Consider the following 15,458-nt stretch of genomic DNA (forward strand, 5'->3'; position numbering starts at 1 on the left):
GGGTTGGAAGGAACATTTGATACCCCTCCAGTTCCACTCTGCAGCTATGGGCAGGGACATTTTCCAATAGACCAGGTTTCTCCAAGCCCCATCCAGTCTGGCTTTAAATACTTACAGGGATGGGGCAGCCACCACTTCTCTGGGCAACCTGTGCCACCCTCACAGCCAAGAATTTCTTCCCAGTATCCTGTCTAGCCCTCCTGTCTGTCAGAATAAAGCCATTCCCCATTGTTCTGTCACTCCAGGCCACTGTCCAATGTCCCTCTCCAGCTGTCTTGAAGCTCCTTTAGGCAATGGAAGGTGCTCTAATATTTGCCCAGAGCCTTCTCTTCTTCAGACTTAGCACTCCCAGCTCTCTCAGCCATAGGAGGGATGCCCATAGCAGATGTGTTCCAGTCCTCAGAGCATCTCCACGGCCTCCGCTGTACTCCCTCCAGCAGCTTCATGTCCTTCTGATGCTGGGGCCCCAGAGCTGGAAGCAGCACTGCAGAAGTCTAACCAGAGCAGAGCAGAAGAATCCCTTCCTTACCTGCTGCCCACACTCCTGGGGATCAGCCCAGGACACAGGGGGTATCTGGGCTGTCAGTGCACATGGCCAGGACATTCTGAGCTTTTAATCTATCAACACCCTCAAGTCTTTCTCCCCAGGTCTGCTCTCAATCCATTCTCCGCCCATTCTGTGTTTGTGCTTGGGATTACCCCAACCCAGGTGCAAGACCTTGCACTTAACCTTGTTGAGTTTCATGAGGCTGGCACAGTAACCCCTCTTCAGCTAGTCCAGGTCCCCCTCAATGCCATCCCTTCCCTAGAGCATGGTGACCAGACCACAGAGCTTGGTGTTGCCAGTAAACATGCCAGTGGTACCCCGAATCTCCCTGCCTGTGCCACTAACAAAGATGCATGTCTTTGTCCTGCTCTTTCCCTCACCCTCACCCTCAGCATCTCTGGGCCACAGAGGGCCATGGTCCTTTGTTTTGAGCTAGCACAGCCACACAGGTGAATCCAGCAGCATGTCTGGAGTCTGCCAGCTCCACTGCATCCCTCCACGCTCTCTCCCCATGCTGTGTGCTGCACCACAGGCCCCACCCACACTCCCACAAGCTGGGAACTTGGCTTGGTGTATTGAGATTTTGCACTGAAAAGAACTATTTTTGTTGCTCTTCACTAGCCTTGCAGACCTTCATCTCTTCAGCATCATTTGCCCTTGGGGAGAAAGGAGGAATGTGCTTTAAAGTCACCATGGATGGGCCACTGCTTCCCTGCTCCACTGTGAATCCACCAGCTGGGACGTTCAGAGCAGCAATAGTTATTAAGGGATTAGCACTCAAATCACATCAGTTCCTGTCAAATTCACCAGGATTAATATCCCCATGGTCTACAGATATAGGCAGTGGATTGTATCAGTTACACAAGATCCTCTGCCTTTATTATCTGCAAGGGGAAACTGAGTCCCAGACCCGCAATTACTTGCCCAAATTTTCCCCCAAGAGCTGACAGTAAAGCTGGGACCAATTTGAGATTGTTTTAAGGATCATCACTTCAATCTAATCCCTATTTCCACCCTGAGTCTCAGGTTTAATGACAGGTTTTCATCATCTGGCTGAGCTCATACCCTGCACTCATTTGGGGAGTGAACCTGCTGTGGGGCACCATGAGATGCCCTGAGGACTGGGAGACATTCCAGAGCTCATTTGTCTTCTCACACCAAAGTGGCTGGTGGCCAAACTGGTCCCTACACCCTGCAGTGACAGTGGGGGATGGTGGGAGTAGGGTGGCTGCCATGTATGGGCCATCCCATGTCCAGTGAGCTGCTAACCCCCCCTCATCTTGGCATGAAGACATCTACAAGCAATCCCCTCCTTCCCAGAAAATCTGGCTCCCATGCTTGTTTATCCCAGCCTCTCTTATTCCCAAGAGATGTTTTTGTCTTGCAGTGGTCCCCAGACAGAAGCAGCTGAGAGGATCAGAGCAGATTTGGGTGCAAGGACCACCAGAAGGAACCATCCATCTCCAGATGCCAGGCAAGGACCATCATGTCTTCTTATTACCATGTAATCGTGGATTTGTGTGGGAAAAGCCCTCTGAGGCAATCAAGTCCAACCATTCCCCCACCACTGCCAGGCCCACCACTACAGTATAGACCCAAGTGCCACACCTGCATGTATCCCCACCATCCCACCTGCTCCAAACCCCCTGGGACTCTGTCCACGTGGCCAATTTGATTCCTAGCTCTCTCCATTCTTATTCCCTTCTCCAAATGTCATTCCTGGTATTTAAGAGACATGTTTTTCTCAGCTCCACATCTCTCTGTACCACTTCCTCCTCAAGAGAAAACTGCACCCCATATCCAAGAAGTTCCTTAGAGTCCTTCTGCAAATGGCAGCACAATCTGTGAAGCCCCAGGAGTGTCACAGCAGCTGAGAATCAGAAAAAGCCTGATGGAATGTCTCTACTGCTCCTGGAAAATTTTGGTGTATTTCATTAAAGATGCTCAGTTTGAGGTTTTGGTGAGGTTGTTTTGTTTTGTTTTGTTTTTTTTTGATAAATGCCTGCTAATTCTTGCTTGGAAGCACAAAAGGCATTTCTAGTAGGCATTGCAGTGTGGATATTGCTGGATGGGCATCTCTGGGTAGATATCTCTGAGTGGCCCCCTCCACCCTGTGGGCAGTAGAAGGAATGTGCCTGGTGGAGAGTGTGCTGTGGCCATCCCCTCCCTGTAATGTTCCCTGTCTAGCAGGGCTGCTGGCAAGCATGGACTTTCCTGGTCCAATCTCCTGCTACAAAGCTGGTCAAACCAGGGCTTCATTGATCCATCTCACAGGAGCAAGGCCCCAGTGATGGCCAGTGAGATCTGCCAAGAAACTTTCTCTGGGTGCATCTGATGTGGGCACCTTAGCCGGACCTCCTGGTGGAGGGAGAGGGACCTGGGAGACGTGATAACAGTCACAAGTCCTGACACAATGTCTCCTACAAATCCCTCTTGTTTCTCTTTCCTGGAGCTGCTGGGGATCCTGCACTGGGCACCAGCATGGGCTGTGTGAATTTATTTATTGCTGGGAGAGCGAAGTGATGCCAGTGTTCTGTAGGCAGTGTTCCATCTCCGTGGTTTCATACCGATATTTGTGCCGTGAATACGAAACGAGCCTTGCTTTGCTTTCTGCTGATACACCTCAGCAACAGCATTGAATTCTGTGAGCTCTGAATAGCCAGGCTTTGTCCTACAGCTTGCATTATGCAGGATACCAATTCCAGCACTGGTGGAGATGTATTTGCTGATACAAAGCAATTTGCTCCTTTAACACCTTCCCTACAAATGGGCTCCACATCACACTCAGAGCTGTGAGCTTTCTTGCTATGCGTGCAAGGAGATACTTTCCTTCCTCTGAAGACACCCAGTCTAGCTTCCTGGGATGGTCTGAGCCATGGTACACTTTCCTACTTGGAATCATGGAATCACAGAATCATTAAGGTTGGAAAAGCCCTCCAAGACCACCAAGTCCAACAGTTCCCCACTACCGCCAAGCCCACCACTAAAACACATCCACAAGTGCCTGTGGATATCTGTTTAATCCCTCCCAGTCCTGCCACATACATAGGCATATCCATGAGAAAGTTCAATTTCAGCAAGTTTTGGGGATTTTTTTTCCCCTTTCTGATTTTTCCACCATTTTCTCTCACAAACCTGAGGAGTTTTTCAGGGAGGGAAGAAAACAGCAAAACAGATAAAAGCTTTTCCATTTCCATTGACATTTATCCTGGGAACAGATTAAGAACAGAAAAAAATACACAGAGGAACCTGGAGCCTTGTTTTTATTGCAACATCGGTACAAGATGTTCTCAATGAAAAAAAAAAAGGAAATAAATTCACAGTGAAGCAGAAAATTATTCCCTGTGTCCACAGGTCAAACAGCTCACCCATGATGGGGGCAGAACAGGGAGAAACACTCCATGTATATTTTGGGTAGGGATGAGTGTTCCAGGGAGATGTTTGGGTCCTGCTGGAGTGCAGCATACCCACTACATCCCACACCTCTCACTGGGGCGATGCTGTCACCAGTGCCAGCCCATCCCATGCTGGAGCCATCCAGGTTTGGTGATGCTGGCTAGGAAGGTGCTGGAGCTGGGATGGAGCTTCTGAACATCACAGGAAGGGGCTTGGGTAGCCTGAGGAAGCAAGGGCTTTCCTTGGCCTTGGAAATGGGATTTGGAGAGGGAAGGGGAAAGAGGAAATGGAAGGATGATGAAGGGAAAAAAAGGGAAAGGGGAAGGGAGAAGGGGAAAACAGGGCAAGGGGAAAGAAGGTGAAGGGGAGAGGGGGAAGGGAAAAAGGAAGAGGAAAAAAAGAGGAAGGGGAGGAGGAAAGGGAGGAGGAAGAGATCTGAGTTAGCCACTTTCTCCAGGGTTGTTTCACACCATCATAAGCTGATCTCAGCAGTGCCCCCCAGCCTACAGCCCCCCACCCACAGCTCCCTCAGCCGGCAGGCTCCTGGGATTGACAGGGCAGGGGAGGGCGGCTGGTGCCAGCTCCTGCAGCCCCATCCAGCACTTGCCACTGAACCTGCCCTCCAGCCTCTGCCAGTGCCCCCTGCCTGGTCACATCTGTCAGCTGGGTGCAGGAGGGGACAGGGACCCGCTGGCTCTATGGCACTTAGGACATCACATGGGTGACCTTCCCCAGTGCTGAGCCAGGAGAATGAGGTGCTCATGGACACTTAGGGGCATGGGGGAACACTGCCCCGCTTTCCAACCTCACTTTTCATTGCCCCTCCAATTTTTCTGTCCTCCCTTAGTATGATGTGAGCACAAAGTATGGGAAAATACCCCTGCAGTGCATTCTCCAGGTGTCACCTTCCGTACCTAGGCTGTACTGGGGGGACACTCAGCACACAGGCAGTGGGAAAAGGGATTTAAGCAGGATCAGACCCTGGTACTGGGGACTGTCAGGAGCCATAAGGATGCTCCCAGGGCTCTACCAGGTACCACAGCCCAGGTACCATCCCCATAGTCATCCCTCATACCAAGGACCCAGACCTGACCCCCTCCACTGATTCCCCATTCCAAAGATGCTCAAGGTTTTGGAGATCCTTGTTGCCACCCCTGAGCCCTTCCCAGCTCTCACGCATTGCTGCCTGTGGAAGAGGGCATGGGGGCATCAAGGCATCCAGTCCTAGGGTGGCACTGGGGTGCAGACTGAGCCCAGAAGTCACAGATCCCCCCCTTCCCTCTTCCCATCACCCAGAGGCAGGGGTCCACCCCTGCTTTGGAGATGATAGGAGGAGTGGAGAGGCTTTTCCTCTGCACACAACACTCCCATGCCCCCAGAGGGGCAGATGAGGTGGGGGACAGGAGACAGAGCAGGAACCAGGCAGCCTTGGTGACACAGGAAGAGCAGGATGGAGTTCAGTGTTCCTGGGAAGAGGTGTCCCAGTGTTCTGCCTTCCAACAGTTCTGGGGCAGGTGAGAAGTTTCCCTGCACCTTCAGTAGGGGTCAGGATCAGTGTCCTCTTGTCATGACCCATGGGTGCACCCAGAAGGGGGAATGGGGGTCCCATGGAGAGAGGCTGCCTTTGAGATGGTCCTTTAGGGTCATGGAAGAGATCCATACAAGCACTGACCAGGGAACTCTCTAGCTTCTGCACCTTATCCCTCCAAACCCAGCAGCAGCATCCCCAAGGGATAGCACGAGGCTTCAAAAGACTCTTCCCAAAGGTTTCCCAACCACCTGCTTCAAACCACTGCTGGTGAGAGGGAAGGGGAGGGCTCAGCTCCTCCAGGGTGGTGATAGAATACCCTCTGGATGACAGCCCTGCTCCCCACCATGTTCCAGGGCTTCTTAGGGTGGGGAGAAGCAGTGATGAGGTTTTCAGGGGTAAAGGGGGAACTCAGTGCTCCTCTGGGCAGCAGAAGGTGCCTTGAGGCATCCCTTCCTCCCAAATGGGAGCTCACCTCTGCTCCCAACCTGCACAGGTGGCTCTGCAAGGACACCTCCTTCCCACCATGCCTCCAATGCCAGACTCTGGTCCCTTGGGCATCCCCCCAGGTGGGTACCAATCCTCAGGATCTGTCCTTCAAGGGCAGCACCTCATGGCGGGGCTGGGGACGATGGTGTTCGCTCAACACCGGCAGCATCAGGCACAGCCAGTGTGGCACAAAGGTTGGTGGCCGGTGGGACCGCAGGGACACGCGGCAAGGCACATGGGGCTGGCATGCTGCCGCCCCAGCTGCTGGCTGCCAGGTAGCCATGGAAACCTCCTGGCAGGATGCTGCACCGATAAATAGCCAATTTGAAGTGATTTTCCTCCAAGAGCTTTTTTCCCCTGTATTTTTTATTATACAAAGTCTCAGGGATTTTTTTTTAGGTTTACCTTTGCTTATTTTATTGTTTCCCTTTATTATTTTTCTTTATTTCGTCACCTGTTTATTTTTTTGTCATTTTTTCTTTATTATTTTTCCTTTGATTCAAGGCCTGGCCTCCATGAATACTCAAGACAGAGGTTTGCCATCTCCCTTGTCTTCAATAAGCCAAAGCTCATTGCTGTTTCAGTGGCAGCCCACATGGAATTGGGGTGGCATCATTTCAGGGGTTCAGGGCAACATGTCCATGGAGCTGCTGCTCACCTGGGTATGTGTTTAGGTGGGATAAATACACATGCGTGCACCAGAGTGTGTATGAGTGTGTTTAGATGCATGGAATTGCAGATCCAGGCATGCCATGTCAGTGAAAGCATACCAGGGGCTCATACACACAATATGGGATCACAGCCCAACACAGGCTCCTCAGGAATCTCTCAGCAGGGGAACAAGGGCAAACAGAGATTTTGGAGTCCTGGTGAACCAGAGACAGATGTCATCCATAGTGGATGGGCAGAGCTGTGCCTGCTCCTCTGCAGCTGGACCCATGTCTGGTGCATCTGGGTGTAGGGCTGGGTAGGGGATGGGTGCCCAGCCTGTAGGACATGTGGCACATCCCTGTCACTGCTTGGAGCACCGTGGTCATTTAGCCACAGATTGATTCATAGGGATTTCACTGCCTTAACCTGCAGAACCTGCCAAGGTCCTGTCTGTAGTTCAGGGAGCAGTTCTGAGCCTCCACCTGGAGAAGAATACTCCAGGGAGGCTCCAGAGATGCTTCAGATCCCTTCTGTGACCCTTCTACAGCCCAGGGAGACACTGAGTGCCCCCCATCCCTAAAGAACTCATCCCTGTTTCTCCCCACCCCTAGAAGTCTCGGAGCATAGAGGGGAGCAGGGCTGTCACCCAGGGGACATGCAGCAGCCAGGATCCTGACAACTCAGCAATTATACGTATCTGCCTGTCCCACATTGCACACATCCTAGCCCCAGGGGACCCCAGCTGGGCTCCATGCCCAGCCCTGGACAGGGATGTATCAGGGATATCTCTGGGCTGACAACCCAGAAGCGCTGCTGTTCCGATATTAACGAAGAGATTGAAAGCTCTGTTATTTTTAAATAAATGCAAATTAACATCTACTTAATGGAGAAAGACAAACCCAGCTCATCATCAGAGCCAGTGCCATGACAGTGATGGATCAACAGCCATCAGCCAGAGCATCCTTGTTCAGGTGTTGGACCCACAAGCTCTGGGATGCAATGACACCATTGGCCTCCACTGGGAAGAGGGTTGCCAGATGGCTGTGCCCACCGGTCTCTGTGCCCACTGGGAAGGTCCCCCTGACAGGGAAAATCCCAGTCTGGCTCTCACCTCTGTTACCCAACACCCTCTTGCTTTAGTCATGTCTTCTTGACCAGCTCTGGCCATGCAGGCCAAGGGCAAACATCCCTTCCTAAACACCTTCTCCGTTCTCCAAAGATGCCGAGCTCCCAACATCTGTAACCTGCGATGTGGCACTGAGTCCCTGGCACTGCCAGCACCTCATGGGAATTGGGAGAGGCAGATCAGAACCCCCATCCCATGGGGCCCTCCAAGGCACACCACCACTGCAGCCTTTCCTCCCCCCTGAGCCAGCCCAGCATTTATCTAGATATTTAAATTTCCTTCATTTTTGTTATTTAGCCTGCTGGTGAGTGGGTGGCTGCCAGGGAGGAAGTTGGGAGTGGACAGAGCAGGGGGAGGGGGGAGAGCACTGTGAAGGATAAAAGGCTTCAAGCAGCTGGGCCTTTCCTCTGCCCCTTCAATTTCTGCTTTTAAAACCCTCCCATGGGCTCTTCTCTCCTTTCTCCAACATCCAGAGCCCTTTTCCATAACTGGGTCAGGCTGAAAGTGGAATGGAGCATGGGGAATGGGGTTCCTGTGTCAGTTTGGGGAGTGGTAGATTTCCTCAAATCCTTCCCCAGCCTGATCCCATTTTCTGGAATTGGTAAACTGATAGCTGAGGGATGTGGTGAACCCCTTGGGAGCATCCTGACTGTGTTGGCAGCCACATGCTCTGATGAAAAAAAAGCATAGATGGAGAAAAGGCAGGAGGCAAGGAAAAGAGAAAAATAATGGGGAAAAGGCTGGAAAAAGCCAGTGACAGCTTAATTGGACTGTTGATGAAATAATGACTGGTTTAAAGTCTGCTGGAGTGTGGCTGATCTCTAATAACCCAGGACCTGATAACCTGCTGAATTCATTACTGAGGGGGGAGGGGGAATGCAGGGGTAGAAGCCACTCAGTGGGATGCAGAGTGATGGGCTGAGCTGCTGTGCATGCAGGATGCAGGGCAGAACCCCTGGAGACGATCCATACTGGTACCACGGGGTGATTCTGGCATCATGCCGGGCTGTCCAGCCACCTCCTGGCTCCTCCTCAGGGTACCCAGGATAAGGAGAGTGAATGTCCTCACAATTCCCAGGAATGGCAGCACTCAGGGCAGGCAGCACTGTCCTTGATGACACCCTGACCATGACTCAAGCCTGGCATTCAGCTAATCTATGTGTCTGGCACACAAGGTCACCAATGCTCCCACCACCACCAGACCATGGGCAAGGACAGGGACAGTGCCAAGGACTCCAGCACTCCAGGAAGAAGCTGTAGGTCTCAGCCAGGTCCCAGCTGAGTCCCAGCCTGTGGCTGTGGAGAAGCCAGAAGACACTCTCACATGCCCAACCCCCACCAATGTCAGTTTATTAAGTTGTTTGTAAATGTCTCTGCAATTAATCACTTGCCGATGTGGGGTGTCACATGGCGTTCGCCTCCGCAGCACTATGAATAGTGAGAGCTGGAGAGAGGCCCGATCCATCCTGCTCTGGAGTGACAGGCTCCTGGATGGATCCATCTCTCTACAGGGCAATGTTGTACCAGCTCAGTGTAGCAGTGGTGCTGCAGAGTGTCCTGGCTACCCTAGATGGCCAGTCAGGAGCTCAGTGCCCATCGCTTTCCCCAGAAAACAGAATGCAGGTGAGGGGAACCCCAAACCTCATGCTTATGGGATACAGGGGTTCCCAGCACCACCACTGCATCCCTCCTGCCCACTCCCAGATTCCCTCAAGTGGGCCACCTTCAGCTCCCTATTGATCCCCTCCCCAAAGAACATGGTTAGAGATGAAGGGAACTCCAAATCTCATGTTAATGGGATCCAGAAGGGTCCCCAGTACCCCCTGCTGCACCCACAGTCTGGCCCTAATCTGTTGAGGGGTGCAGGGAGGACAGACCCAGCACTGGCTGGAAGCTTGGCTGATCAGGAGCTGCAAAGAGTTTGTTTGGCTCCTGGAGCAGGGCAAGATGAAGGGGTTGGATGTCCCAGTGGTGAAAGAGGCGGAAGGAGGGTAAGAGGGCCAGTTGCATGGCCAGAGAGACAGACAGTGCTGAAGGAGGGGGTGGATTGAGGGAATGGTGGTGGGGAAGGGGAGAGAGGGAGAAAGGGAGGGATGGATGGATGGATGGATGGATGGATGGATGGATGGATGGATGGATCAGGTATCTAACAAAGCTGAGCACTAATGGCATTTCTTGGCAGACTCCTGGGGTTTGGTGCCAGGCATCTGCTCCTGGCCCACACAGTCCTGGGCACTGAAAGCCCCTTGAGGCAGCCTGACACAGCAGAAGGGGAGAGAGGTCATGAAACCAGGGATGCTGAAGGCTCTCCCCCTCCCCAACACCTGCATCCTCACTCTGTCATAACAATGAGGGGCCTGAGCCACACACCAGTATAGCTGAGGCTTGCAGGGTGCTGTTTTCATGGGGAGGAGGGGACAGAGGCGCCTCCCCCTTCTGTCTCCCTCTTGGCGGCTCCTCCACCCCTTCCAGCGCTGCAGGTGACACTGCCAGCACCGTTGCCACCATCCTGCACCCTGGTAGCGCCTGCAGGTGATTGACAGCCCTCCTGCTCCCACGCATGACTCACCGACAGCCCCTGTGGCGGCTCAGCACGAGGAGGGGGCGGTGGGACACCCCCACCCAGGGCTGCCACAGACAACTCAGCAGGGAGTGATGCTCCCAGCCCTGCAGTTACACCCAGCCCCCTGTATCCCTCCATTCCTGGGGACCAGCATCCCTGCCTCCCATCACCCCTGCACCCCACATCTGTGGGGATTAGTATCCCCACATCCCTGAAAACCAGGGAAAGCAGAGTCCCAGCTACCTTCTGCAACTCAGGCTGAGCTCCAAGGATGTTTCCCACCTCAATGGCTGTGAGATGAAGCTCAAAGGGTTTCCATGGCAAGTTTCAAGGTCACAAGCACTGGCAGGCAGCAGCAGCACACAGCATCAGCCATGGGCTGTGGGGAGGAGTTTCTATTGCTGCCATGATCCAAAGAAACAGCTCCCAACCTCTGGCTTTGAAATGCTCATTGTGCCTCACTGCAGGGGCCCAGGCCCTGAAACACACCTACACACATTTCTTGATAGCTCCCACCCGGTCCTGGTGACCTACAGTGGCAGTCCAGCACAGACTCCAACTCTGGCACTGGCACAGCAACCTGACTGCACTGGCAAGGCTCAGCAATCCTGGCAGAGGATTGTAGGACTGTTGTGCCACTGCTCTGTCCCCAAAAGGGCAGCTCACTGCCTTCTCCATGGCACCCATTCTCTGGCAACGCTCAGCAGGTGCATCCTGGACCGTCCCTCTGCACTTCCAGGTTGCCAGCTCCTGGTGTTCCCTGCCCTGTGTGGCTGGCAGAGACATGAACACTCCCACTTAGTTTCTTAAGACCTTTAATATCATCAAGAGGCAGCAGTGGGACCCAGGGGCTGCTCCTACCATCTCCATCCTGATGGACGGAGGACAAAGACATGGGGCACGCCCTTCCCAGTGTTGGGTGAATATTGAGGCTCTTGTCACCCTGTCCTACCTGGCATAGAGGGGACCTTTCCCCCCAGGAGTGACACGAGTATGATGATGCTTGGTGCCTGGGGCCAGGCATGCATCCCATGGGATGGGCTAGTCCTGCATCCCACAGGAAGGGCAGCTCCCACCTGCCTTACAGTTTTAGAGAAAGACTTAAAAATAGGGGATGGAAGAAGAAACGTAAAAGCCCTTGACTGCAGCTCCCAGCCAGGCTCTGCTTCTCCTCCTGGAGCTGGGAAAAGAAGCGGTGGCCAAAGGCAGCTGGGACACTGAGTCGGGGGGCTGACATCCTGTGGGCTGTCTGGCAATGGCTCCCAAGCCCAGCTCTACTGGGGCAGGGGGGTGGCCTCGCTGCCATCTCCCCTCCTGGCTGCCTGTGGTCCCCACAGTGGAAGGTGAGAGGGCCCAGGGGAGGCTCTGGAGGAACAGGACTCCTGGCAGGTGCCGGGCTGGCGCAGAACCCCGCGGGCTGCCCCGCTTGGAGATGAACCTGTGGCACAAGTGGAGAGCAAAGAGTCAGTGAAGGAGACAGAGTAGGCACTTTCAACCCCTTTCCACCTTTGGGGACATGTGCCATGTTCCCAAGCCAGGATGGCAATAGGACAGACAGAGCCATTTGGCTCCTGCTGTCACCAGATCAGGACAGAGGGTGCAGGCAGGAGGGAAACTCACTGGCATGTCAGTTTTCCAGCTCAGACGTTCCGCAGAAGCTGGGGACAAAGGGCAGACAGATCACCTTTCATCCTCAGCCTCCTCCTCCTCCTCTGTCTGGACTTCAATGGCAGCACAGTACTCAGAGGGACTCAGGGACAACCCCCAGCAAGAGAAACCATAGTTGCCCCAGGGTCACTGCAGTCCCGGCACCCCATCCCCGTGACAGGGGACACTCACCCACTGTCCCCTGGGAGCCCTGATGTGCTGGTCCCCTGTACCAGACCACACCACCACAAGCACACTGTGAAGCACAGCCCACAGCGAAGCCCCTGGAGGCTTCCCCGTTGCCCTCCATTATAAACCTGAGCCTGTGCAGGGGTTCCAGGGCAGCAAAGATGCTGCTCTCTGCCCTGGCGAATCCCTGAGCACCCACTGGGTGCCATTGGAGGATCCCCCTGGCACAGCCCTGTCCCCTGGTTTATAACAGCAACGAGGGCCCAAGTGATTGGCTTGGAGGTGGTGGGATCATCTCTGTCCCACCACCAGCCCCCGTGGCTGGGCAAGAGTTCAGCACCAGCACCCGCATGGTTGAATGACACTCGATGGGTGACAGCCACCGGGCAGGACAGCTGTTGCAGACAGACAAGACAGCAGGAAGGGGAGCTGATCTGTGACCAGGACAGAAAACCCACCCCTGTTAGAGGAAAAATCAGAAGCATGGCAGCATCCCCTCTTTTTGCATCACATGGTTTGGGACCCCCTGGACCCAGGAGACCCCACCATTCCCCCAAAGGACCAGCTAGCCCCCCCCGCCCCAATACATTACTGGAGATGATGCAGTACATAAGTAATGGGACCAGGAATGGGAGCCAGGATATCCCCCACCCAGGTTTGAGACCAGGACCCCCCCATCATGTGATGCAGGAGGGATGCAACCCCGCATGAAGGGCCATCCAGTGCCCTGGATCACTCACAGTTAGGGGGTCAGTAGCAAAAGCAGCCACACTGTTCCTCATCTCGCTCTCATTGCCCCGCAGCGGGATGAGGGAGATGTTACCCAACCTGGCATCCTGCTGTGGCTGTGCCACCCGCATCTTGGGATGCTCCAAGGGCCACAGGGAACCCCCATTCTGCAGACAGAGGGGACAGAGAGAGATTGGAGATTTATCCAGCCCAGGACCTCTCTTTTGCTCTGGGGTGCTAGTGTTTAGGGATGCTTGGATACCCCAAAGAGTTTCTGCTGGCCAAGCATTCCACTGGGACTGTCCCCCATGGGATGCCCCACTTTTACAGGGAGTGATCATCTGTCCCACTCCCTACCTGAACCTGGAGGAAGGTGGCAAACCACTCCCGCAGATCGGCCTGGGTGTCACAGCACAGGTACCTGTGGGAAGTGTCAGCAGCCAGAGGAGGAGGTGGAGGCAGGTAGGGTGTCCCCTCTGCCCACTCCAGGGACACCTGCCTGCTCCAGAGACCTCAGCTGCTGCTCTGCATGAGACCCCAGGGGACTGAAGGGGACAGCCACAGGCCCCGGGGGGAACTCTATGGGGCCATGAGTGCTCAGACAGGCTGTCTCCACACATATAATGTCCCTGCCAATGTCAGGAGGGTGCAACTGGATGATCGTCAAGGTCACTTCCCATCCAAATAATTTCATGATTCCTATGATTCCCCATTTCCCCCTGCCATGGCAAAGGCTCCAGAGAGCTGCCACGTGTCTGTCTGTCCCAGGGATAAGTTTAGTACCCCATGTCGCCTTCCCTCACCATTGCTGTTTCTCGTGCTTCTCGTTTTCGTAGAATACTGTAAAGCCCCAGCTGGAAGAGGGGAGTGAAATCATTAATCCAAACAGCCCATGCTGCCCTCTTCTGCTGGCCAAGTACCCCAGCAAACCCCTCTCATCCCTGCCAACCCCCATTCCTGCAAACCCCTCGCTGTCCCTGCAACTGCCCCCTCCAGCCCCACAAACCGTCCCCCAGTTCTGCAAATCCCCACAGCCCCACAAACACCCCCGGGGACAGTGCCAGGAACAGGGCTCAGCAGAAAGCACTGAATGCAGGGCTGGGGACAGTGCCGGGGACAGCCCAGTCCCTGCTGGTTGGACAGGGCTGCAGCAGCGTCCTACAGGACTGCTCTGACACCTGGTGGCAGGAGGCCTGGCCAGCAGGGGACGGGTCCAGCAGCCAAAACTGTCTCTGCCTTTTCCCCTTGTCCCCATCTCCACTCCTATCCTCATCCTTCGGCCCCACAGGCCACCCCTGTGCTGCTCACCATGTCGGGGGTCGAAGCTTCTTTTTAACACCCAGGTAGACCTTCAGGTTTCGGACAGGCCACTCCTTCTCTGGCTTGTGACTCTGGGGGAACAGGGAACCGGCACTGGGCTGGTGGCTGCCAGACCTGTCCCCATCCAGCACAGTCCCCACCGTTGCTGGGATAGGGTCTGTCCCCCAGCAGGGAGGAAAAGCTGTAATGATGTGGTGATAGGGAGGAGGGTGAAGCCCAGCATGAAGCAGAGCATGTCTTTCACCCACGGCAAGGGCCACAGGTAGCAGGAAAGGGACACAGGGGCCTGCACCCCCTAGACAGTGCTGGCTGCCTTCAGAGCTGGGACCAGCACTGGCACGTTGTGACAGGGTCTCAAAAGCCAGGCACCAGACATTCCCCATGGGATCCTACCTCATACGCCTCCTCAGCATCACAGCCACAGCCATGGCAGCGCTGGATCTGTACCCACTCTGCCCAGAGCACATTCCTAAACATCCCACTGCCATCATGGCACAGCATGAGGACCCTTCCAGTGCTGGCTATGCCTTGCCATGATCCAGAAGCAGGTGCCACACTGGGGACCCTGGGGACCCTCCATCCATGTTCACATGCAAGCAGTGTTGACTTACAAGAGCCCAATCCAATGCCCGTGGGATGGGGAAGCAGCTCAGCCCATCCCCATCCTCTCTGCTCCCTTCCCCAGACCCAGCTCTGGCTGCCTGGAGTGAAGGACAGCGGGACCCTCAAGCCAGAAGGGCCAGATGGGGAGAGATGGTAGCAGAGGGACAGTTCCAGTGATTGTCACATGTGTGAAGAAGGGGAAGGGGAAGGCAGGGCTCACCCGCACTTCCTTGTAGAGGCGCAGCCAGGAGTGGCTGAGGATGAAGTAGCGATCATGGAAGCCAGTGCTCAGTCCAAGCCCCAACAAGTTCCTCTCCTCCCGGAATTTCATCATGCCGTGCTTGCAGTCACCCACTCTGCTGGCTGGAGGCACATGCCTAAGCAGCTCTGGCCCCCCTGGGGTGTCACGCCCCCCAAGGAGGGCACAGCCAGACCCTCATCCCCTATAACAGCAGTCCTCCAGCTGCTGCAGAGCCCTGGCACTGCCCCTCAACTCCCAGGCCAGACAGGGTAGGCAGGAGCAGCTTCCCTACTGCTTTGGGCACAGCATTTGACCTGACAAGGTATCAGGGAGCTCCGAGTCACTGAGCTGGTGTCTACTTGCATGGATCCCATACCATCCTCTTCCCCATTCCCATCTCCTCCCCTCCACTCTGCATCCCCATTTGTG

At 54.7% G+C, this 15,458-nt stretch overlaps 1 protein-coding gene across 25 annotated transcripts in view; it reads right to left on the reverse strand.

The window, feature by feature from the left end:
- Window positions 1-11,098: 11,098 nt before the first annotated feature.
- Window positions 11,099-15,458, reverse strand: part of ARAP1 (ArfGAP with RhoGAP domain, ankyrin repeat and PH domain 1) — a 35,837-nt gene continuing 31,477 nt past the window's right edge. For 18 of the 25 annotated variants that reach the window (XM_086883445.1, XM_086883432.1, XM_086883440.1 and 15 more), the window contains 7 exons: window positions 15,009-15,151; window positions 14,174-14,256; window positions 13,669-13,719; window positions 13,223-13,286; window positions 12,877-13,032; window positions 11,921-11,958; window positions 11,099-11,738 (listed from right to left, as the gene is read on the reverse strand). In XM_086883445.1, the coding sequence (XP_086739571.1) occupies window positions 11,941-11,958; window positions 12,877-13,032; window positions 13,223-13,286; window positions 13,669-13,719; window positions 14,174-14,256; window positions 15,009-15,151 (515 nt within the window). In that variant the 3' untranslated portion in view covers window positions 11,099-11,738; window positions 11,921-11,940. Of the gene's footprint in view, window positions 11,739-11,920; window positions 11,959-12,728; window positions 13,033-13,222; window positions 13,287-13,668; window positions 13,720-14,173; window positions 14,257-15,008; window positions 15,152-15,458 lie in introns of all 25 variants that reach the window. The other 7 variants (XM_086883450.1, XM_086883447.1, XM_086883448.1 and 4 more) reach the window with 2 other exon arrangements.

Source organism: Cyanistes caeruleus, chromosome 3 (genome assembly GCF_971803275.1).
Source record: "Cyanistes caeruleus chromosome 3, bCyaCae1.hap1.1, whole genome shotgun sequence".
In the NCBI taxonomy this organism is placed as follows: domain Eukaryota; kingdom Metazoa; phylum Chordata; class Aves; order Passeriformes; family Paridae; genus Cyanistes; species Cyanistes caeruleus.